This window comes from Patiria miniata, unplaced genomic scaffold (assembly GCF_015706575.1).
Source record: "Patiria miniata isolate m_02_andy unplaced genomic scaffold, ASM1570657v1 HiC_scaffold_6, whole genome shotgun sequence".
NCBI classification, from domain to species: domain Eukaryota; kingdom Metazoa; phylum Echinodermata; class Asteroidea; order Valvatida; family Asterinidae; genus Patiria; species Patiria miniata.
In genome coordinates this window covers 18,308,811-18,331,464 of record NW_024037073.1, presented here as the reverse complement: position 1 = coordinate 18,331,464, position 22,654 = coordinate 18,308,811, and the positions used below count along the sequence as shown (strand labels likewise).

General features: G+C 40.2%; 2 protein-coding genes across 2 annotated transcripts in view; one reads left to right on the top strand and one right to left on the bottom strand.

The window, feature by feature from the left end:
- The first annotated feature begins 1,470 nt into the window (after positions 1–1,470).
- LOC119743298 (beta-3 adrenergic receptor-like) lies at positions 1,471–2,457 on the top strand. The gene has a single exon (XM_038219701.1). The coding sequence runs from the start codon at positions 1,471–1,473 to the stop codon at positions 2,455–2,457; it is 987 nt and encodes a 328-aa protein (XP_038075629.1).
- An 8,703-nt stretch (positions 2,458–11,160) lies between these two features.
- Positions 11,161–22,654, bottom strand: part of LOC119743148 (ERO1-like protein beta) — a 32,459-nt gene continuing 20,965 nt past the window's right edge. Inside the window, exons 9-13 of the mRNA XM_038219515.1 lie at positions 21,291–21,473; positions 20,912–21,042; positions 19,886–19,972; positions 18,274–18,374; positions 11,161–11,841 (exon numbers count right to left, since the gene is read on the bottom strand). Of these exons, the coding sequence (XP_038075443.1) occupies positions 11,739–11,841; positions 18,274–18,374; positions 19,886–19,972; positions 20,912–21,042; positions 21,291–21,473 (605 nt within the window). The 3' untranslated portion in view covers positions 11,161–11,738. The remainder of the gene's footprint in view (positions 11,842–18,273; positions 18,375–19,885; positions 19,973–20,911; positions 21,043–21,290; positions 21,474–22,654) is intronic.

Below are 22,654 nucleotides of genomic sequence, written 5' to 3'. Positions count from 1 at the left end.
GAATTTAGTCTTGTTTACTTTTTCAAGGCTAATGTCATTTATGACTAAAGGAATCGTTTGAGTGTATTTCTTCTGTCTCGGGCAAAATACAATATAATGTGATTTAAGAACATTAATACACAGTTTGTTTGCTAGCAGCCAAGTGCTTATCTTTACAAGTTCACCATTAAGAATATTAACAGCTGTATCCACACTATTATGACTGTACATTCGACTTTTGTCGTCTGCAAATAAAGAAAATGACATAATGTCAGATGTGTTACATATGTCGTTTATATAAATAAGAAATAAGTAAGTATACTAAGTATACTCGGGACCAAGTTGATAACTCAGACCAAGTTGGGTTAGGACCGAGTTGGTACACACACAAAATTGAAGCACAACGTTAGAAGATTGAACGGGGTCCGCTCATAAGTCCGACGCCTCATAGGTCCGACGCTTCATAAGTCCGACAAAATCGCATCCCCTAACCAAATAAAGGCCCATAAGTCCGACGCCGTATAGGTCCGACGCCTCATGAGTCCGACGCCTCATTGGTCCGACGCCTCAAAAGTCCGACGCCTCATAGGTCCGACACCTCACAGCTCCGACGCCTCATAGCTCCGACGCCTCGTAAGTCCGACAAATTTAACGCCCGTTTTTCCGACGTCGGACTTATGAGGCGTCGGACTTATGAGGCGTCGGACCTTTGAGGCGGAATAAATTAATTCTATGCCTCATAGGTCCGACGCCTCATACGTCCGAAATTTCGGACTTATGAGGCGTCGGCACTATGAGGCGTCGGACTTATGATACGGCCCCGATTGAACCATGACGTTTGAAAAATGAACACGACGTTTGAAAGTTGAACCACGACGTTTGACAGTCTAGTAATTGAACCACGACGTTTGCGTGTTCGTTTTGGAACATTATGTCCGTTTTAGAACGCCATAAAAATATACTCTCTCGGATACCTGCAACGTAAATTTATAAGGTATATTAAACCTCTCAAGACTCTTGGGGGTGGGTCGGAGCGAGGGGTTTTCCTTTGATATTGTCAAATAATGAATATTTATGAAGTGCCCGTGACTTTTAATACGCGTGCGTACATTATGTCATTGCCTCTAACTGCTTTGCGTGTCAATTTGGAAAGCGTCTCTGGACGTAATGTAATTTTAAAAAGTTATGCAAGATCGCATCCAATACATTTCCGAGTCATTCCATTAAAGATGGTATATAAGGCCAACGTAATCGACGGAGCCATCACAATTGGACTAGCATTGAGTCTATACCAATTGCAACTCGTGAGGGAATACACATGTTACTCAATAATGTCAGTGACAATGACACTCGACTACTGACATTTTGGTTTCATCTCTGCAGACGATCTGCAGATACTACTCTAGATGTTTCGTCTTTGGCTCATAATGGCTAAAGAGTTTTTGCTTCTTAGTTGATTCCACAGTGTATCCGAGAAGACTCTTTCCAAACATGGAGCCGATTATTTCTCTCCGTATCACCAAGACCACCGTGGGCCTGATTGGTATAATAGGCAATGGTCTCGTCTGCATTGTCATTTATTTTGCCAAGTCCATGCACACCATTACCAACCTGTTTATCTTCAACCAAGCCATCGTGGATTTCCTCGGTTGTTTGTTGCTGATTCTCGGCAGTAACGTCCCGGTGCCCGACCCCTTGCCTCCCGGTCCGGCCGGCGCCTTCTTGTGCCGGGTCTGGATATCGGACGCCCTCCTTTGGCTGTCGTACTCTGCTTCTACCTTCAGCCTGGTAATGCTTACATTCGAGCGATACTTCGCCATCGTTTACCCGTTCAGATACCGGGCGATGTTTGCTCACGAGCGCCTAGTGCCAGGGGTGATGATCGCGGCGTCTTGGATGATTGGGGTCTTGGTGGCTATATACGGCGGTGCCATTTTTGCTCCGGTGGACGACCACTGCGTCCCCGTGAACATCCCCGGGGCTAGCGTGCTGGGCCTCCTCATCATCTGCCTGCAGTATGCGCTCCCTCTCGTCTTCATGGTCTTTGCTTATGTAAGTATCATCCTGGAGTTGAGGCGGAGCTCAGCACGCGTCGGTGCCTTCGTGCCAAGTCAGGCTACCACGGGGGAGACATCCTCAAATCCTGACCCCAACCGGGTGCTGGAGCCTCGTCTACCGCACGACCCACTCCGTCGCGCCCGGCTCAACACCATGGCCACCCTGGTGATCATCGCAGGGGCTTATGTGGTTTGCTGGACACCCAACGAGGTCATCTTCTTCCTCTTCAATCTTGGTTGGCAACTGGACTTCTCCAGTCCCCTATACGTCGTATCAGTCGCTCTAGTTGCCATCAACTCGTGTGTCAACCCACTCATCTACGCCATCAAATACAAGCAGTTCAAGCGGGCCATGAAGATGCTGTTTCGGCGCGAGTCGGAGCTTTCCCATGCGACCATGGAGACAGAGATGAACCCATGATTATTCCACTCTTTACGCACAAGCACAGGCTAAAAACAACTCCAACTCGCAATTTCCAATATCCATCAATATAAAATAACTACTTATATGCTTAATATGGGCTGCTTAAATCTGACATATTGAAAACTGGCTCTTTCGTTTATGACTTCATTGCACGGATCTAAATTAGTACATCCACAAAATTTCGAGGACTGCAGTTTTAATGATCAGTTATTTTAAACATACCAAACGTATTTTAATGCAATGTTAAAAGCAGAATAAGTCTCTCATTAACATGATCAAACCCTGTGCATATAAACAAGATAAAAAAACTTTGTTTTCAAAATCAAATTTGTGTAACTTTGCACTTGATATGCGAGCAAATCACTTAAATGTGTATATTAATCTTTGTAGAATAAGGGATTGTGTCAAGTGTGTTATTAATTTTAAAAATTCATGTATCAAAGTACTGGCAGCAATGTATGCTTTCTTCATCTATACAAATTGTTCGCCGAATGTAAAATTGTGTGTAAATGTTGTTATGGTATGCATGCAGTGAATTTATTCTCTAGCAATTTAATTTGGAGCATTATGCTAGATTGATATCAGTCCCTGATAAAACTGATTATAACAACCACGCTGACAGAATGTTAGTGGTTGCCATGGTAATAGAACATATCATACGATATCCAACTACGTAGCTTAATGGTCGGATCGTTTAATAGCTCACATTGCTACGTGCTATAGATATTCATAGTAATCATCAAAGCACTTTCTTTAATTATGGTATACGTGCTTTTTCAAAATGTCGATTTTCTTTTCCGAACGAAATTTGAAGGAATATAATGTCCTGTAACAAATAAATTTGCTTGTTGGCATTTGCAGGTCTTTATACAGTTTTAAAAAGTGGTTTTAATAACGTTGCGCTATATGGCGCGCTCAAGTTTAGAAAGTTTTGAGCGAAAGCTATAAATAATCATATTTAGTGACGTAGTAATCTAATATGCACATGCGCTTGGCCGGTTTTTAAACAGGTAGGCCTACGTTCGGCGAGGGTCATTATCCGTGACCAGCAGGCCCCTAGCCGGTTTTAAACGTACTTGTTTAATACCGGCCAAGCACTATTAGTACAGCTTATAGCATCAATATAACATTGGTATACCGGTGCCTAGGGCTAGTATAGGGCCTACGGAACACTGGTGCCTAGGGCCTACGGAACACTATGCGCAGATCGCAGCGGCGGTGTTTTACCGGCGGTTTAAAACACCCACGCAAAGTGCTCTCAACCAATAGGAATGGGTAAACTGTCTCCTTTATCTTTATCTTTACCTATAGGCGTCGTCTATCCACTGCAGGATGTAGCCCTCTGCTAGACCCCTCCGGGTTGTTCTTTCCTTTGCTGTCCTTGTCCATGTCCCCCCCCCCCCTCAACTTTGATATGTCATCTCTCCATCTTTTATGTGGTATGCCTCTAGATCTTTTTCCTGTTCTGGGTTGTCATTCTGTTGTTCTTATTGTCCATCTGTTGTCTGTCATCCTGGTCATATGTCCTGCCCATTTCCATTTCGTTGTGTTGACTTCTTTGGCGATGTCTTTTACTTTGTTTTTTTCCCCGACTATTTTATTGGGTATCCGGTCATGGTGTGTAAGTTACAGCATCTTTCCTTCCATTGCTCTCTGGGTGGTCGACAATTTATTGTATTTGCGTGGTAACTGTCCATGCTTGGCATCCATAAGTAATTGTTGTAAGTATTGCATTGGTCGAATGCTCTGTTCTTCAATGATATTGGTAGTTTTCTGGCATAAGATTTCTTTATATCTTCCGAATAGACCCCATCCTGGCTTTATTAGTGTGAGTATTCTTCTTTAGTTGTGTCTTGCATCGTTAGGGTTTGACCGAGGTATTTGTATTCCTTTACTTTTTCTTTTATTTCATTCTCAAATTTGACATTGACTCGAGAATCAATATTTGTCATAAACTGTCTCACATAATAATAATTAACAAGTAGAGAAATGGAAAACAACCATTTTTAAATTGATGATGTAGTCTGCTCGTTCCTTTCCTTCCACATTTTTCTAGCAAGAAGTTATTCATTTTTGAATGAGTCATCGACTGAAGACATTTTATTGTAAGTTATTGGATTATAACTTTACAATTCCGAATTATTGGCTGCCAGACAATAATAATTCCGTTCTCGCAGGGTAGGTTGGTCCCCGCCCCACAATCAGTATTCGATGATTTACGGACCGGGAGCCAGTCTGCTCGCAAGACGGATGTTTGTGCCCAAAACAAAAACCCTCTTTTTAGAGTGTTGCAGACGTCCCAATAAAGCATTGGAATAAAACATAAATGTTGAAAATCGATTTTGTTGAAGAGCAATGTGAATGCAACCGAAAGAAAAGAAAAGATAAACCTATCGGCCGTCCCTTCCGATCGATGCATCTTTCGGGAGTTTTATATTGACAGTGCGTGGACTTTATTATTGACCACAGGAAAAGCCTTCCTCACATTTACCTGACCACGTATTTGCATAGTATAGCATATAGTCTAATTAAGGAGTATGGGTAAACAAACAAATTCAACTTGACGACGTCGTCGAAACTCAGCGTCGACGAGCACCATTAACTCCAAATTTTGCAAAGGGGTTTTTGATTGTTTTCCGTCAATGCTTGAAGACCAATAATGACGTTTCGGAAATGGCTGTGGAGAGACTCAGGATAACGCCTTTCACGCGCTGCAGCAAAAAAAAATGGGGTTCTTTCGCAAAACGGTTTATAGCATATAGTTTGACCATGGAGTGTCTTAGACTACCGCCGAAGCTTGCTCGCCCCAAGTTACTAGACACTATACGCTAGAAATTTCGCAAAAACGGTTTATATGCTATAAACCGTTTTGTGAAAGAACCCGATTTTTTTTTTTTGGCTGCAGCGCGTGAAAGGCAGCATACCGAGTCTCATTCACCCATTTCCGAAACGTCATTATTGGTCTTCAAGCATTGTTAAAGCATAAGTCCTCCTGCAAATTGCCTGATTTCAGACTGTTCTTACAATGTGAATAACATACATGTAATGACACCATGTGTGTACATCGTATACTTTTCCTTTATTTATGTATCTCCAGTTTCCGGCAAAAATGTCAGTGTCTACTTGCATGTACACATATACATACCGGTACCAGTACATATTCCTGTTTTGAATGCATAAATTACTGAATTGTTAGGAAGCTTCTAAGTTTCTTGGTGAGGAAACATTGAATAATCGTAAAGTGCGCAATCTTTCATTCAATGTAACAGAGACTAGTCTATGAGACTTGAGATGTTGGCTTAATATCTGAAGAAAGTTGCCAAAATGTTCAAATTCAGAGTCACTAGTAGAAAGTAGTAGAAAGTGAAAACTGCATTTTTATTCATACAAAAAAATGTTCCAGTTTGGTATTTTTAGATATGACCCATCTCTGTTTTGGGCTCTCTGCACTTTTGTGAGTCTGAAGTGTAGGCGGTGTAGTTTGGCTCAACTTTCACTTTTGGTCTTCAAGCATTGTTAAAGCCTGACCTCCTCCGGCTAAAATGTCTCAGAAATCGATTGTAAAAATAGACCATTTTAGGAAAAGACCTTGTGGAGATCTCACAAACGCATCTAGGCCTACACATAGCTTCATCTTGCAGGTTTTCGCACGAACCTGATCGCGCGCGCCCGCCTCAAAAGTCGAACATTGTTAAGACATTTTCACGCCTGCAATTAGATCACGTTTGCAAGAAGAAGTCATTATGTCTACTGTCGTGGAAATAATTGATTTAAACGCAGAGCAGAAATTCCTCTTGGCTCCACCGTAGATGTCAGGGTTACAAGGCGTACAAAGACTGACATGCGCTTATCACGGGGGGGGGGGGAATCGCAATTAAGTTCCCCATGCAAAGTTTTTCATTAAATCGCAAGTTTCTCAAGCACGTTAAACAAGCTCCGCGCCTTCTTAAAGGCAGTTTTCGAGTTGAATCGAGCGTCTTACGTTTCGTTGCATGTACAAAAGTTTTTGTCTTCTGTCACTGACGTACTGCACATCAATAATTTGATTGCGAATTCAGCAAAATTGAGAATGGAAGGCATTACTCATGAAAATTAAATTATAAAATTGACTTCCGAATTGCCATTGATTCCGGTGCTCTACCAACTGAGTTATGCTGGCATGTTCCACAGTTTGTCGATGTCTTTGTTCAAGGGGTGCTAGTCAGACGCCATAAATTACTCATTCTACTCATCAAAAAAATTCATTCCGCAGTCCCCCGGCCTTTATCACAATATCAATACAAAACAAAAGGAACCAAGACAAAATAAATATCACTGATAATTCTTGTTTTGACTGAAAATCGAACAAACGAAGAAAATTTCAAACAATAAAATGTCCTGAAATTCATATGTATGGCAATTAGGAGATTATGCAGAGTCACATGTATATTAACACCACCACTTCTAAGGGCCAACAATACCACATAACAAAAGTACAATGAAGTATTAACTTGTTATACACAATAAATAATACACAAAATTGTTGTGCATGATCATAGACCCTTGAATACGACGTTTGAGAAGTTGAACTGCGACGTTTGCAAAATTGAACCACGACGTTTGGAAGTTGACGTACGATGTCTGAGAAAAGTTAAAGTACGACGTTTGAAAAGTTAAACTACCGCGACGTTTGAAAAAACAATTGAACCACGACGTTTATTCAAACATTTTGAAATTTATGTTAGATCGACATCAGTCCCTGATAAAACCAACTTTGCGATGATTATAGTACCCAGGCTGACAGATGTAAGTGGTTGTCATGGCAATAGAAATATAATCACGCGATATCCAACTAATATGGCCAATATTCCTGCGTGATAGACACAGTAATCATCAAAGTACTTTTCTTAATAATTAACCATGAAAAGAAGTGAAACGACAGTTTTTAATCAGTTCTGCACACCAAGTGCATAGTCTAATCATTGCTTCCCTTCCGCAGGTTTGTGCAATATTAAACAGAAGGAAAAGAGAAAGTTGATTAACGAAAGAGAAGGCAACGCTGTCCCTAATTCTAATCGATGCTCTTTTGGGAGTTTATACTGACAGTGCATCATTGACAGCAGGGGCAACAAGCAGACTTCTTTCAAAGTTACCTCATCACTGTTATGTTTGCATCATGCATGTAGACTTCAAGTAATTGGTTCAAAATTCTACTTGTCGGAACTCCGCGAAAGGATTAAAATTTTCACTCAAATGCAGTGGCGCAACTAGGGTTAAACTTGGGGGGGGGGGAGCAGGGGGTGCATAAATGTTTCGGGGGGGGGCGCGCAATAAAGGCAAATGACGTATATGTTTTTTCAATTCAAGATTGCAAACAGGGGGCACCTGGGAGGCACGAATATCCGCTGGGGGGGGGGGGCACGTGTCCCCCGTTTCCCCCCCCCCCCCCCTAGTTACGCCACTGCCAGTGCTTTTAAAAGACGACTCTGTGTCGACCAAATTACCCATTTGTTTCAGTCCAAATTGTGTTTGCTATTGGTTACATGTTCATGAACGGGTGCAGGCCAGCTGGACTGGTTCCCTTACCTTACAATTTATTTCATCTTTAGTGGAGTCTGGCAGACTACTTGAACATTTTTGTTTTTCTTGGTTTTTCCCGCATTTTCGAACACAAAACTTCAAAACATGTCAGTGTAACAATATTTGATCTATTATATCAACCCCTCAAATAGTTCGTTTCTGAAAATTACAGCAAAAGCCAATGATGTACATTCCCTTTAAAGGGGGAAAATTTGAAATTTCTCAAGCCATGTAACAAGCTCCGCGACTTCAGGGTCTGACATATTTGTTGCTTACGCAAGTTTTTGTCTTCAGTCACTGACGTACTGCATATCAATAATGTGATTTCAAGTGACTTTGGATATTACTCTTAATTATTTTTAATAAAACTTACAACAAAAAAATGAATGGAGCGGGGTTTGAATCTGCAACCTCCGGACCACCGCACCTACCAACTGTGCCATCCTGGCTCAGGCCAAAAAAAAAAGTCTACGGTTTCTGGTATGCGCGCGCGTCGCCGTAGCCATGCGCGTCCGCAAAATGAAAAAAAAAAAAAATCAATGAAAGATGATGTCTCAAAACCGCCAAACTCACTGGTTTGACTGGAATCCTGCTGCTGCACAATTTTAACGTGTTTTTAGATGGGGTTATGATCGAGAATAAGCTTTATGTGGTCTCTCTGGACTCCCATATATTTGCACTAAGCTTTGTCGGGCACCATTTGCAGTCATCAGCCGACATTTGAAGCAAAAAAGTCAGGTAAAAAAAAAAGGCCGCGTCGCCGCACCACTTTTTGGGCAAGCTCCATACCAGAAACCGGAGACTTTTTGGGGGCCAGTTTTCAATGTCTTTGTTCGAGGGCGCTATTAAGAAGCCATAAATTATTCTCAGTCTACTCATAAAAATACTTTTCCGGCAGTCCCCATCCTTTATTGCAATAGAAAATAAGGAATGGAGACATCAATTGCTAAAAACAAAATCACTGATTGTTGGTTCTGACTGCTGACTGTACAGTGGTTTTCTACAATGTAATCCTTTATTTAAAAAAAAAAAATCAAACAAATGATGAACAATTCAAATAATAAAATGTCCTGAAATTCACATTTATGGCATTTAGGGGAATATGCAGAGTCGCATGTATATTAACACCATTTCCAAATAAATAAATACCACCACTGGCCAACAATACCACATAAATTATGTAAGTACATGTACATGAAGCAGTAACTTGTACACAAAAATATACACAAACTGTATTCCTGTACAATGCATAATGTCACTGATAGTTTCAGGGATGTTTTACTTTGGTATCCTACTCCCACTGGGGGACCAAAAGACTGCCCTGGCAAACCGTTCCTCCAGAAGACACTGGGGCCAGTTCTTCCTCCATCTTAAAGAAAACATAGTCTAATTTGAGTAATACATTCTTGTGTGCAGAGCCACACAACGAATGTCTGATATATGTGAGCGTTCCAATGTTATGCCCGCCCGCCAGCCAATCCGAGTCGACTTTAGAAATTGAGATGTCATTTCAATCAGAAATGTGGACTAAGCCGTTGATTGGTCAATTTGGCTGCCATGCTTGTTGTAATACAAAACAGGTTACCGAAAAACCGATATAGAAGGTTCCAGCTGATTGGTCCGAATCTGGAGGTCAAGATGTAGTCTTGTTTTGCGTAATTAATCACCGAATCTGCACGCATATCATAGACCCTTGCTGTGCATGGCCATATTCCATAGACTAAAGAAAAAGAGGCCTAGCATTAAATATCAGATATGAAACCAAAACATTAACAGCAGATATATATTGATTTAGCAGATACATACTCTAAATGAAAGAACTAAAGAAACACGTAGAGCTATTTAAGAGATCCTATGATTGGCTTATTTTCTCTACCAGTTGTACCATTCCTTTGGTATAAAATAAAAACATAACTTTGTAAAAAAGAAAAGAAAAAAAAGATGTACTACATCAGCTCAAAAATTAAAAGTTACAAGTCAAACTCCGGGCAAAATCATGAATCCTGAGTAATTTGTGAGTAAATGTGACTAATGTCATTTGACTTTGACTTTTTACTCAAAAAGCCACTTTCATCTTTGTAAAGAAAGTAATGTTGCCTTGTAATGGACAGATGAAAATAACCCCCCAAAAACGGCAGAAAAAGTTTATCATAAAACAAACAGAAAGTTGTGAATTTAATTGCACAAATCTCCAAAACAAATGATACAACATAAGACGTACAACCGTCTCAATGAAACTCAGCAAAGACAAAAAAAAATAGTTTACAACTTAATCCAAAGTTGGGATTAATTCAGAGCATAGATGAACTGGTACACAATGTCGTTTGTTATATCGTGTGCTTGGATACTGTAATTTCATTAGTCTAGAATGGTCACGTGTCCAGTCTGTAGAAATGCATACACTGGGTTCCACATGCGCTGCATATAAATTGCGCGTGTTGAGCACGCGCGTGTAGCACCGTACCTGCCTGCGCGCTCGTGACTGAAAACTGCAACCGTTTCAAGTCTGGCAGGAAAGCCTGCAGTTATTAAAGGTTACAATGTATTGATTTCATTTATTTCTCGCATAGTAAGTTACAACAATTGATATTTTTGACTTATTGGCACGGTATAACAAAACAATTGTTGACTGCTGTGTGATGTGTGATATGCCATTTTTAACCACCTTGGGGTGCATAGCACCCTCAGGTGTGAAAAATGGCATATCCCACGTCACAGCAGTCAAATGGGCAACTCATTGACCATCGAAAAAATACCATCGCAAGATCTATGGAGCCACCAAAAAGTTCATGTATAGTGTTCAGTGAAGGGACCTCAGCAGCGTATGCTGTACATGTACGTGACATTATCAGGATCCACAGGGAATTTCATCACAACAAATAAGCTCCAGAGTTTTTAACATTTACTAAATTACTTCAGAACTCAAACTTTTCTCAAAGTTCGTTGGTAGCTACTATGATTAGGGAGTCAGGTTGGCGTAGCGGTACTTTCCTCGCCTTCCACCACTATGACCCGGGTTCGAATCACCACTATGACCCGGGTTCGAATCCCGCCTGGGCCAATATGTGGATTGTGTTTTCAGTCCCTACATGATTCTGTGGGTTTCCCCCAGAATGTTCATCTGGGCTTTTCCTCCCACCTCTAAAAACTGTAATTTCTTCTCATTGTCTCCTCTCTACAGGTTTCTTCACGCTTGCGAGCTACAGTGCCTAGGGCGCTTTTAAGGAATCCTGTGGGTTTCATTGCAAGAAATGATTAATAAAATAATAAAATGCATGCATAAGGCAAACTGCGAATCCCAAAAAGGAAAATGCCAAAGATGATGTGGGCACACGCAATGGAAATACCCGACTGACTTTAATAATGTTTTGCGTTACACCCCAACTATAGCAATGGACCTAACTATAGTTGGGACTGTCCCAACTACAGTTAGAATAGCCCCAATATATAGTTGGGTCAGTCTCAACTATAGTTGGGATGGTGGCTTCAGTTGGGATGTAACATTTTACAAAAGCTTTCATACTTTTTGTTTACGGTAAAACGGTCACCTTTTAGGTTTGTTAAAAGCGAATGTGATATTGGTAATGCGGAAAGGTTACGTATGGTACCCTTTGCCCTGTGTGCCATGACTCTCTTAGGTGTTAAAAAAATATGTCCCGCATTGCAACAGTTCATTTTTATAAGGAATTTCACAGTGACGTATTTCAAAGAAGTTTGCATCAGAGGAAAGGAGACTTTGAGGAGGGCATCTTTTCCTTGTCTGCTGTGTCTCCACTGAGCAATGCCTGGAATTCTCGAACCTCGTAAATGCTGCTTGAGAGTCTGTATTGCAAAATCACCAAAAAAAACGATAAATGGTTAAAGACTAGTCTGGCTCCCTTGCTGACAAAATATCAATGGAGAACCAGAGCAAGGGCGGATCCAGAACACAATTTTTTTGGGGGGCCCCAAAAAAATTTGGACCCCAAAAAAGTGGGTCCAAAAAATTATGGCGTGGGGTTCGGGGCCCGCTTAAGGGCCCCAAAATTTTTTTGGATTCTAGATGCTCTGTGGTGCGATCTGAGGCAATTTCTGACCACTTTAACCAATGTTTTTTTGAGGAAAAGATGGTGGTGTACTCATTGCCTGCCTTTACTGCGATGTCACATAAAAAAAAAAAAATTGGTCTCATTTTTGGGGGGGGCCATGGCCCCCTTTGGCCCCCCCTGGATCCGCCCTTGAACCAGAGCTGCAGTTGGGTCAATGAGGCAAGACCGAGTCTTGAGCCACTAGGGTCAAGTCTGAGTGTTAAGCCACTAGCATGACTAGGGTCAAAGTCTGAGTCCGGGTTTGAATCTCTTGAGTCAAGTCTAAGTTGGAATCCTGAGTCATTAGAATTATTTTGCTTTCTATATTTTTAACACATAATTGTTGGTGACTCACTGTAAGGAGTACTCAGTTTCAAGTCTGAGTCGGATCTGTGTATGAGTCTCGTTCTTTTGTCAGTGTTCTTTTGTCAGTGTGAATTGAGTCAGGTCCGAGTCACAATTTATATGTAAATTCTAAGCTGGGTGGAGTGATAAAATTTCGGTTCCTCTCAAGAAAGAGGTTATAAATATTGTTGGAATATATCAATTTGATGAATTTATTTTCAAAATGTTCCGTTTCTAGCTTTTTGTTTCTGGTTCGATTAGATTTCTGTCGGGAAAGAGAATGCCTGCCAGCATATTCACTTTGGCACATTATAGCACAATATAGCACTTGATTGGAAGTGACGTTCACACTAGGAGGCCCACAGTCCTGTCACTAACTGATCCTTCCGTGACAGCTTGATTCCTCATCAAAAGTGATTCAGAAGGTCCCTGTGATGACTTGAATAAGGTTAACAGCAAATGCTCAAGTTGCTTGTCGGTTAATTTGATGACCTCAATTAAGAGCCGTTACTAATGGCTACTTTAAAAATGTTTTGCCCTATTAGTCTGCAGGCTTCTTACTACTACAATTATTTTCCTAATGACCCCTAAGGGTGAGTTGACAAAAAAATGTCCATTTCACAAGCCAAAATAAACTTAATCTATCCATAACAGTACGGCAGATAGATGATGGGATTGTGCCTTTGATTATAAAAGCATGGCATTTGGCACACAGTCAGAGTATGTCATGAGAAAGACATTTGGCTATAGGGCCATCGCAGATTTGTTCTTTGAAAAAAATATAGGTAGAATAACAGCCAATGGCAGCCATTTTGAAAATTTTGAAAATGGCTTTCATTCTACCTTTGTTTTTTCAAAGGACAAATCTGTGATCGGCCTAAACCAAATATCTTTCTTAAAGGGAATATACATCATTTGCTTTTGCTGTAATTTTCAGAAATGGATGGAATTGGGGGGTTGGAAATATATAGCAAAAATAGTTACACGACTTTTTAAGGTTTTGGATTCGAAAATGCTATAAAAACCAAGAAAAACAATCATTTTCCTGTAGTCTGGTTCCCTGACTCCATATAAGAAGAAACAGAGCAGTTTACATATATTGGGGAATTGCAAGGTCAGGGAACCAGTCTAGCTGGCTTGTACCCGTTCATAGGTGTGTAATCGATTGCAAACAAGTGCGATGGTCAATTGGGGCCAGTATTTGAAAAAAAGCCAGTTTTTTCCAACGCTGGTCGGCCGACCAGCGTTGGAAATTGATACAAATTCTTAAAGGGAATATACATCATTTGCTTTTGCTGTAATTTTCAGAAATGGATGGAATTGGGGGGTTGGAAATATATAGCAAAAATAGTTACACGACTTTTTGAGGTTTTGGATTCGAAAATGCTATAAAAACCAAGAAAAACAATCATTTTCCTGTAGTCTGGTTCCCTGACTCCATATAAGAAGAAACAGAGCAGTTTACATATATTGGGGAATTGCAAGGTCAGGGAACCAGTCTAGCTGGCTTGTACCCGTTCATAGGTGTGTAATCGATTGCAAACAAGTGCGATGGTCAATTGGGGCCAGTATTTGAAAAAAAGCCAGTTTTTTCCAACGCTGGTCGGCCGACCAGCGTTGGAAATTGATACAAATTCTTAAAGGGAATATACATCATTTGCTTTTGCTGTAATTTTCAGAAATGGATGGAATTGGGGGGTTGGAAATATATAGCAAAAATAGTTACACGACTTTTTGAGGTTTTGGATTCGAAAATGCTATAAAAACCAAGAAAAACAATCATTTTCCTGTAGTCTGGTTCCCTGACTCCATATAAGAAGAAACAGAGCAGTTTACATATATTGGGGAATTGCAAGGTCAGGGAACCAGTCTAGCTGGCTTGTACCCGTTCATAGGTGTGTAATCGATTGCAAACAAGTGCGATGGTCAATTGGGGCCAGTATTTGAAAAAAAAGCCAGTTTTTTCCAACGCTGGTCGGCCGACCAGCGTTGGAAATTGATACAAAAAATACCACTTTTCTTGAAAATGACAGTATACCAGGTGCCATGATTTTACAGGATGCTTTACACTGTCATTCACTAACAGTCCAGCAAGGTATTTCAAAATGATTTGGTAGTTTTATTTTTTGATGTTTGCAAATGTTGTATTTTCCCTTTAATACTCTGACTGCGTGCCAAACGTCATGCTTGTATCATCAAAGGCACAATTTCCCCAAATATTTCCCCTATTTGCCCCACTATAAGGATCCGCTTTTCTAGATTTTTTTTATTTATTTTTTTTTCAACAGGAATCAGTTTCATACAGTTTTAACATGTTCTTCCCCCTAGCCAGCATAGCACTGTCAAATATACTTTGCAAACCCGCAGAAGTTCTAGCTTCTTTTTTGTGAGTTTGTATTTAAAAGAAACTGGATTAATGGATTTGATCTATCTAGGCCATGCTAGATAAGAAATGACACAAAAGAAAGTCTTAATGACAAAATCGTTGCAACCCATTTCCCCGCGTACATAAAGACTACAGTCTCAACCTTCAAATCACCACAAATCCATCACGTCAAAATAGCCTTTTTCTCCAATTCATTATTGGATTCCTTATTGCACACAGTAAAGAGACTATCTGAGGAGAATCTAATTTATTTTTATAATGAGGCAGATCTTCAGATGTAATTTAACTTGACAGAGGCTTTTCTATTTTAAAAAGTTGGAAGTTAGGCTGCAAGTATATTCTAAGGATGCCTACTTACATGTATGGCTGGCCTGAGAAACGGCACTTACATGTAGGGACTTATTTAAAAGTTTGCTAAAAAAAATATTTAAGACTCTAAAAGCTTTCAAAGGGTCTCAAAGGACTCTCTTCAACGTCCTCTTGGAAAAGGCAACTGAAAGGTGGAAAGAAAAACTCTTTGTTTAGTCAGTACAGTAACAGTTAAAGAGAAGAAGTGAATGCACAAAAAGGAAGCACTTCGCTAAGCAGCAACCTACTCAGGCAGCAGCTTGCAACTCAATTACACCGCAGAATTTTTCTTTTTCAAATCTCAAGTGGATGCTCGCAAATAGGCTTGGGCGACTCTTACTTTACGGGGGATTGATTCCAATTTTTTTCCAGGAGTTACAACTCCATTTGGATCGTCTCCAAATTGACCAACCTCCAAAATTTCACCAATATCAGCACTGATTCATTATATCTAAGGTCATTAACAGTATCCTGAATCGATTCAATGGGGAACTATAATTGTTTCATAAAAATAATGGAGTCAAATTTCTGATCTCGAGTTTGGAAATGAATCCATTTGATTCTGATCTGCAGCCACCCAACCCTACCAGAAAAAGAATTTCAAATTAACACCGACTCCAAAGACGTGAGCGTACTCAATTGTGTTCAGGCTTGACAACAGAAAAGGTCTCTCAAGTTTCATAAAAAGCCAAGCATTGGTAACCTCAGCTTGGCTGCTTGTCTGAAATGTGTCTGTTGGGCTAGGAACATTTCCATGATGCATCTTATAAATGTTGGGCTAAATAGCTTTACATCTCGCTGCGTCGGCTTTGGAAAATTGAGCAATCAAAGCAGCTGGAACTGCTGATGTAATGCTTACCAGCTAACGAGGTTATGGTGCATGCGTCCTTGGGCAAGGCACTTCATTGCTTACCTAACTGGTTAATTACCCCTTTTCAGATAAGGGGGACACTAAAAGAAGGGCATCGCTTTAATAGTTTGGGTAGATTCGGGCGAGTATAAAAGAATTCGTCTAAACCGAATAGTGCCCCCCCCCCCCCCCCATGTGTCCACAAAGCCTGATGGGAACATATTACGGAACAAATTTGTTGTAGTGTTTGAATGCGCCCTTGTGCAGATAAAAGCAGCATCCATAGGTATACTCCCTAGGGAGCTGAGATGGTATTTAAAATGTTCTGCAAACCTGCTTCGCAGGGAAAGACATGCAAAATATTTCTATGTCACTTTAAGGTAGAGTCGATCGTTTGTGATTTGTGCATTTTTTTTTTCGTTTAAAGCAATAAATGTGCTCAAAATCCAAGACTGGTGCTTAAAAACTAACCTGATGAAGTTTGAACTCTGTGAATGCTGTATATTCCGAGAAAACGATATTCTAGAATCTCGGTTTCCATTCAAAAGTTGCCGAGCCATGTTTTGAATTGCGCCCGAAATCAGCATCCGTTCTCATTCAGCTAACTGCAGCTACTACTGACGAATGACAGCAACCATGCGTGCTTGTGCATCGCGTCAATGCTGGCGCGCACCCATTCACAGATTCGCCAAATTACAAACCAACTACCAAAAATGCGTCACTTGACTCATCTTTGGAAAATGACCTTCTTTTATTGTTTTTCTTCAAAATGACAGCATGGCAGAAAGAATAATTTCACAGGGAGTGTAGTGCCATTACCATCTTTAAACCAAGTAAGCTTTCCAACAATAATTGTGTCAGTTACGTTTTGGATCTCTGCAAATGATCTACTCTTGCGTTAAACATATGATCTGTTGAATTGTTCAAAACACAATTGGTCCATGTTTGCACAGTTGATGGCAAGGATTTTTCATCACTGAAACTCTGGTCCTCTGACTGAATGCCAAGCTTGTCAAAATATGGAAGAATAAAGCAGTTGAGAACTTCAATAACTAATGGATCAGGGCCCAATTTCTTGGCTCTGCTGAACACGGAATTACGCGCTTACGATCACCACTTTTTGCTAACAGCAGAAAAATGCTACGCTAACACTGTAAGCACAGAATCCTTAGTTACGGGATGTACGTGTACACATGCGCAAAAGCCAAATTCCTTGCTAAGCAGTGAAATACGCTTACTGACATTGAAAGAGACAATGTAAGTGACATTGGAGAGACACACATGTTTGGGCAAAGTTGACTGGCCCTAATGGAGCAGTCTATTGCTATTTAAGTGTAAGAATGGTACAAACTTTTTATATGCCATTACTATACAGGGTGTATACAAAAAAGGAAACCCAGATGTAAATATAAATTATAAAAAATCTGATAAATATTTTCAAAAAGTTAAAGACCATGTAAAACACCAATGTGTCCTCTTTCCAACAATACTTTGATTGTGTGTCTGTGGCCACAGATGACTGAGCTTTCGTTGTTATTCTGTAAGGGTCAAAACCTGTACTGGGCCAAGTTTGTGCAAAAGGGTAACTGGTATTCTCGGCTTCATTTACGAAAGAAGACATCCTTTTCTTTAAAGCAATTTATTAACTTTGACACGGTGATTTAACCACTCTCATTGCTGAAGTTAACCCCTCATGGCCCAATGCCTTCAACGTGGTCACTATCTCTTTCCACAGAAGTCTCTGCACATCCATTTGAACCTTTGCATGGTCCATTTCAACCTTTGCGTTACAAACAAGCCAGCAATCTTAGCCAGGTAAAACTTGGCTCATAACGGGTTTTGACCCTGGACAGAATCACAATGAATGCTCAGTCATCCATGGCCACACACAACCAAGGTATCACTGGAAAGAGGACACATTGGTGTTTCACATGATCTTTAACTTACTTGAAAATATTTATTAGATTTTGTATAATTTACATTTACATCAGGAATTCCTTTTTTATACACCCTGTATGGTTTGGGTTTTTTTATTATTATTTCTTCCACAATCCTATCAGATAATTGACTCCAGTAACCACAGCCTCTTAAAATATGCATTTCAAGAAAATCTTACTTTTTTTCTTTTTTAAAAAGAAATTGTGGCCAATAAAAATTCTCACCCACTAGTGACAGTCAAGTAAAAAATATAATAACTGACACAATGCGAGTGGATCTGATGTCTGAAGAATAGAGAGGAATAATGAACTCATAGTTACCTGCCAAATCCATTAAATAGGGCCACAATTTCCTGACGACGTAAGCTGAGACTTTCCGGACTTGAAAAGAGAATCTTCAGAGCAGTTCCTAATCCCTGGATCTGAAAAAAAGTTAGTTAAATAAAAGGAAAATGTTTCGATTTTGTATGATGCACTATTGAACATCAATTGTTACAACCCGTTGCATGAAAATTGTGTAATTATCTTGAATTTATCCAAATGTTGGCGGGTCCACTGCACCATGACTTGTGATGGGATTTTGTTAAGGGTGATGTAAACTTGGAATAGTAGCTTTCGACCACCAATGATATATTATCTTCAAGCAAACTTCAATCCTCGATGCTGATTGGTTGATCCATGGCAACAAACCGTACTTTATTATCCTATGTAGCACGGTCTATACCACACTACACATATTACGCTATTCTAAGATGCACGCACCATTCAAGCTGCACGCACGTGTAATAGGAAGCCGCTATACAGCACACGGTGCTTATTCCATCTTAAAGGGAAAATACAACATTTGCAAACATCGAAAAATAAAACTACCAAGTAGTTACGAAATACCTTACTAGGATGTTGGTAAATGACATGCTTAAGCATCCTGTAAAATTATGGCACCTGGTGTGAAGCCAGTTTCAAAAAAATGGTATATTTGTCTACATTTCCAACGCTGGTCGGCCGACCACCGTTGGAAAAACCTAACTATTTTTCAATTACTGCACCAAATTTACCACTTTTTTTTTTAGTCTAAATTTTGTTTTGCTAGCTATTGGTTCCATGCTCATGAACGGGTGCAGGCCAGCTAGACTGGTTCCCTGACCTTACAATTTTCTGGTATGTTTGATCCATTTCATCTTTAGTGGAGTCAGGGAACCAGACTACTTGAATATTTTTGTTTTTCTTGGTTTTTTCCAGCATTTTCGAACACAAAACTTCAAACATGTCAGTGTAACAATATTTGATCTATTATACTAACCCCCCAAATAGTTCATTTCTGAAAATTACAGCAAAAGCCAATGATGTACATTCCCTTTAACTAGCTTACTGCGCATCAAGTCTGCTTGAAGATAAATTGTTATCCGACTCACGCTTGTGCAACACAAAAAAATGTACATTTGTAGTGTGTCTGCATTCCACATACCACTCGGTCTTTAAATTTGGCCTTGTGATATGTTGGACACAGACACACTACGTTATTCAGTGTTCCACTTGTGCTCATGGGATAACTAATATTATAAACACTGTGTACGGAGTGCTTTCCCAAGATTTATGAGAAAAAAATTCACAAGCTAGCCCAGGTGGGATTTGAACCTCTGCAACTCTGCCTACTTGTGCAGAGGTCTTACCAATAAACCAACAGTTCTTAATGCAATCGATGAAATCTAAAATTTTAGCTCACCCCGTCGTATAAACAAACCTTTCAAAGGTCACGTTTTGTCCAGACTTAAATAAGCGCGTAAAAGACAGCCAACATTTTAATTTTTTGCCTAAGCAGTTTATTAGAAAGAAGCATTTTCTTAACCATTCATTCACAAAGTAGTAAGTTTTTACAAAAAGGCAACCTGAAGACATTAAGTTAAACTAACAACCGTGAAGAAAATAAACTTACTTGCAGTTTGCCCCACAGTTTGCACTTGTCACAGCCAACGCAGTCCATGATGCGTGAGATATTCAAGAAGTGATTCCGAAATTCGTCCTAAAAATGAAGAAAGAAAAACACTCAATGCTAGATACTAGAGTGTAATTAATGCCTAGGTTGGAGGGTGGGGGTGTGGTCAGTATCATATTTAGCACAAAAACGAACGAGGGGACAGCATTCCATTAAACAAGCTGTGATTTTGAAGATACTCATAATCATGAGTAAAAAATTTAGAGGAAAGTGTCATTCAAGATTAGTCAGTAATGAAACGACACCATTTTCAGAAATTAATGTTGAAATGACAGAAATGAATTGGTTATCACAAGTCAATCACAAGTTATTCATACAACAATCACAAGTTAATCATAAGTCAATCACAAGTTAAAGGGAATGTACAACATTTGCTTTTGATGCAATTTTCAGAAATAAATGGATTTGGAGGATTAGTATGTTGTAGCAAATATTGTTACACTGACTTGTTTCACGTTTTGGGCATGTATATGCTGGAAAAACCAAGAAAACCAATCATGCTTTTGTAGTCTGGTTCCCTGACCCCACTTAAGATGAAACAGAGAAATTTATAGACTTTTGGGAATTGTAAGGTCAGAGAATCAGTCTGGCAGGCTTGTACCCCTTCACAGGTGTGTAATCAATTGCAAAGAGAATGCGGAACAACTGTTATGGAAACTTCGGAGCGGTTTTTGATAAAAGCCAGTTTTCTCCAACGCTGGTCGGTCGACCAGCGTTGGAAAAATACAATTTTTCTTGAAAATGTCAGCACACCAGGAGACACGATTTTACAGGATGCTTTAGACTGTCATCCCCCACCAATCCAGTAAGGTTTTTCGTGATAATTTAATCATTTCGTTTTTTGATGTTTGCAAATGTTGTATCTTCCCTTTAATCATAAGTCAATCACAAGTTCACCATAAGTCAATCACAAGTCAAATCACAAGCTATTCACATGCTATTCATTGCACATTGACTATTACCTACCTTCAACCTCTTGGCCTGTAGCTTGTCTCCCTGAAACATAGTACTCTCGTTGAAGTGATTGGAGAACTGTTTAATAGTGTGCAGGACATCTATGACATCATCTTGTAACCGTTCATCTTCTTTATCTTCACCTGTCAAAAAAGATGACCTAATCATTGAATAATTGCCCTACATTGCCTAAAACTGAATTACTTTAACCTTGGCGAGGTACACATTAAAGCTTAAAGGCACAAACCAGAAGACCGGTGTGCTGACAAAAGCTGTCAATCTTTCAGGTCAAGCCCAACTACAAAAGTATGCTCTTGTTCATTTCCAAATTTGTTAAACCTTTCTGACAGTTTTTTTTCTGAATTTGTGGAGATTTTCCATAGACACCAACCTGTATAAAACGTCTCTTGTTCAAACAACGGGGCAGCCTTTGCGATAGCTCGTAGTACCACCAGATAGGTGAAGTACAGATTCTTTAGTCGTATCGGGCCTTCTCCGTCTGTGGTCTCGGGGTCAAATCTCTTCTTGAACTCATTCACGTTGAGCCCCCAGGTTTCCACCCCAAATAGTCCACCTTGAATAAAAAAAAAGAGAGAAGACACTTCAATATTGTGTGTTTTGTCCTTCCCAGATATAATTTCATATATGGTGTATGCTTAGTGCTGTCTAAATGCTTACAAGAAAAAAAATCGAGCTTACTAGGGTAGGACTCGAGCCCACAACCTCCTGCTTAGCAGTGCAGAGAGATGTCTTACCACTCAACCACCGAGCTTGCCGGGGTTGGCTGTCTGGTTCAAATCTGATGTAGCAATGGGTACTGCTCCTAAATTAGTCCAAAATTATGAATTATATAGTGCTTGAGCTGGCATTATTCCCAAGAAACATTAGGGCCCACACTATAGGTCTCCCTCTGATGATGACGACTGATGGCGCTTCCTACAGATTACCACATGCATCGGCATTTTGGGCGTCAAATGTTTGTGACACGCATCAGCCGCGCCGTATTTCAAAGAAATTTTGAGCAACATGCGCACATGTTTGGAACATTTTGCACACTGCGAGCACACGCACCTGATAGCGTTGAACATGCAGGTGTAATTTTCCTATGAAGATGGCTGTCTATGAGAGGGGTCTATTTCAGGCAAAAATTCAAAATTCATGCACTAACCTACATGTATATGTGTGAACCTAGCATGGTCTCCTTTCAGCCACTTAGGATTATAAAAAATCAGCTGTTCTGTGTTCATTATCACCCAACAGACAGCCTTATTACTTATAATTTGGTGTTTCTCCATTATTTCATATTAAAAAATACCTTGGAGAGTTGATGGTTTCTGATTGGTCGAGACTCGATCACGTGGCCGGTCATTAACGGTGATAATGGACCGGCTTCAAAGATCAAGCGAATAAATGGCCCCTGAACCAGCATTGATCCAGCCCCGTTCAGCCCCATGCAAGCAAATGATTGGTCAAAATATAGTAACAGTCCTGCGGTAGCTTGTAACAATAGAGCACTGCACATGCGCTCAACCCCCATCGCGTGAGTGACGCGTGCGTACGCCACACAGTTGCTAGGGATGCGTGCATGCGCGTGCGTAAGGAAGTTTTGAAACGACATCGTACAGCAGTGCAGTATATACTGAGGATGTTTACGACGAAAGCGTAGATCTACGATTTATTTTCTTTGAACACTTCACCCACCGACATATTTACCTTTCCTAAACCAAGCATCTTTGTAATTCCGGACACAAGGGA

Coding starts and splice junctions, on each gene's coding strand:
- LOC119743298 (XM_038219701.1), top strand. CDS start 1,471: ATGGAGCCGATTATTTCTCTCCGTATCACCAAGACCACCGTGGGCCTG.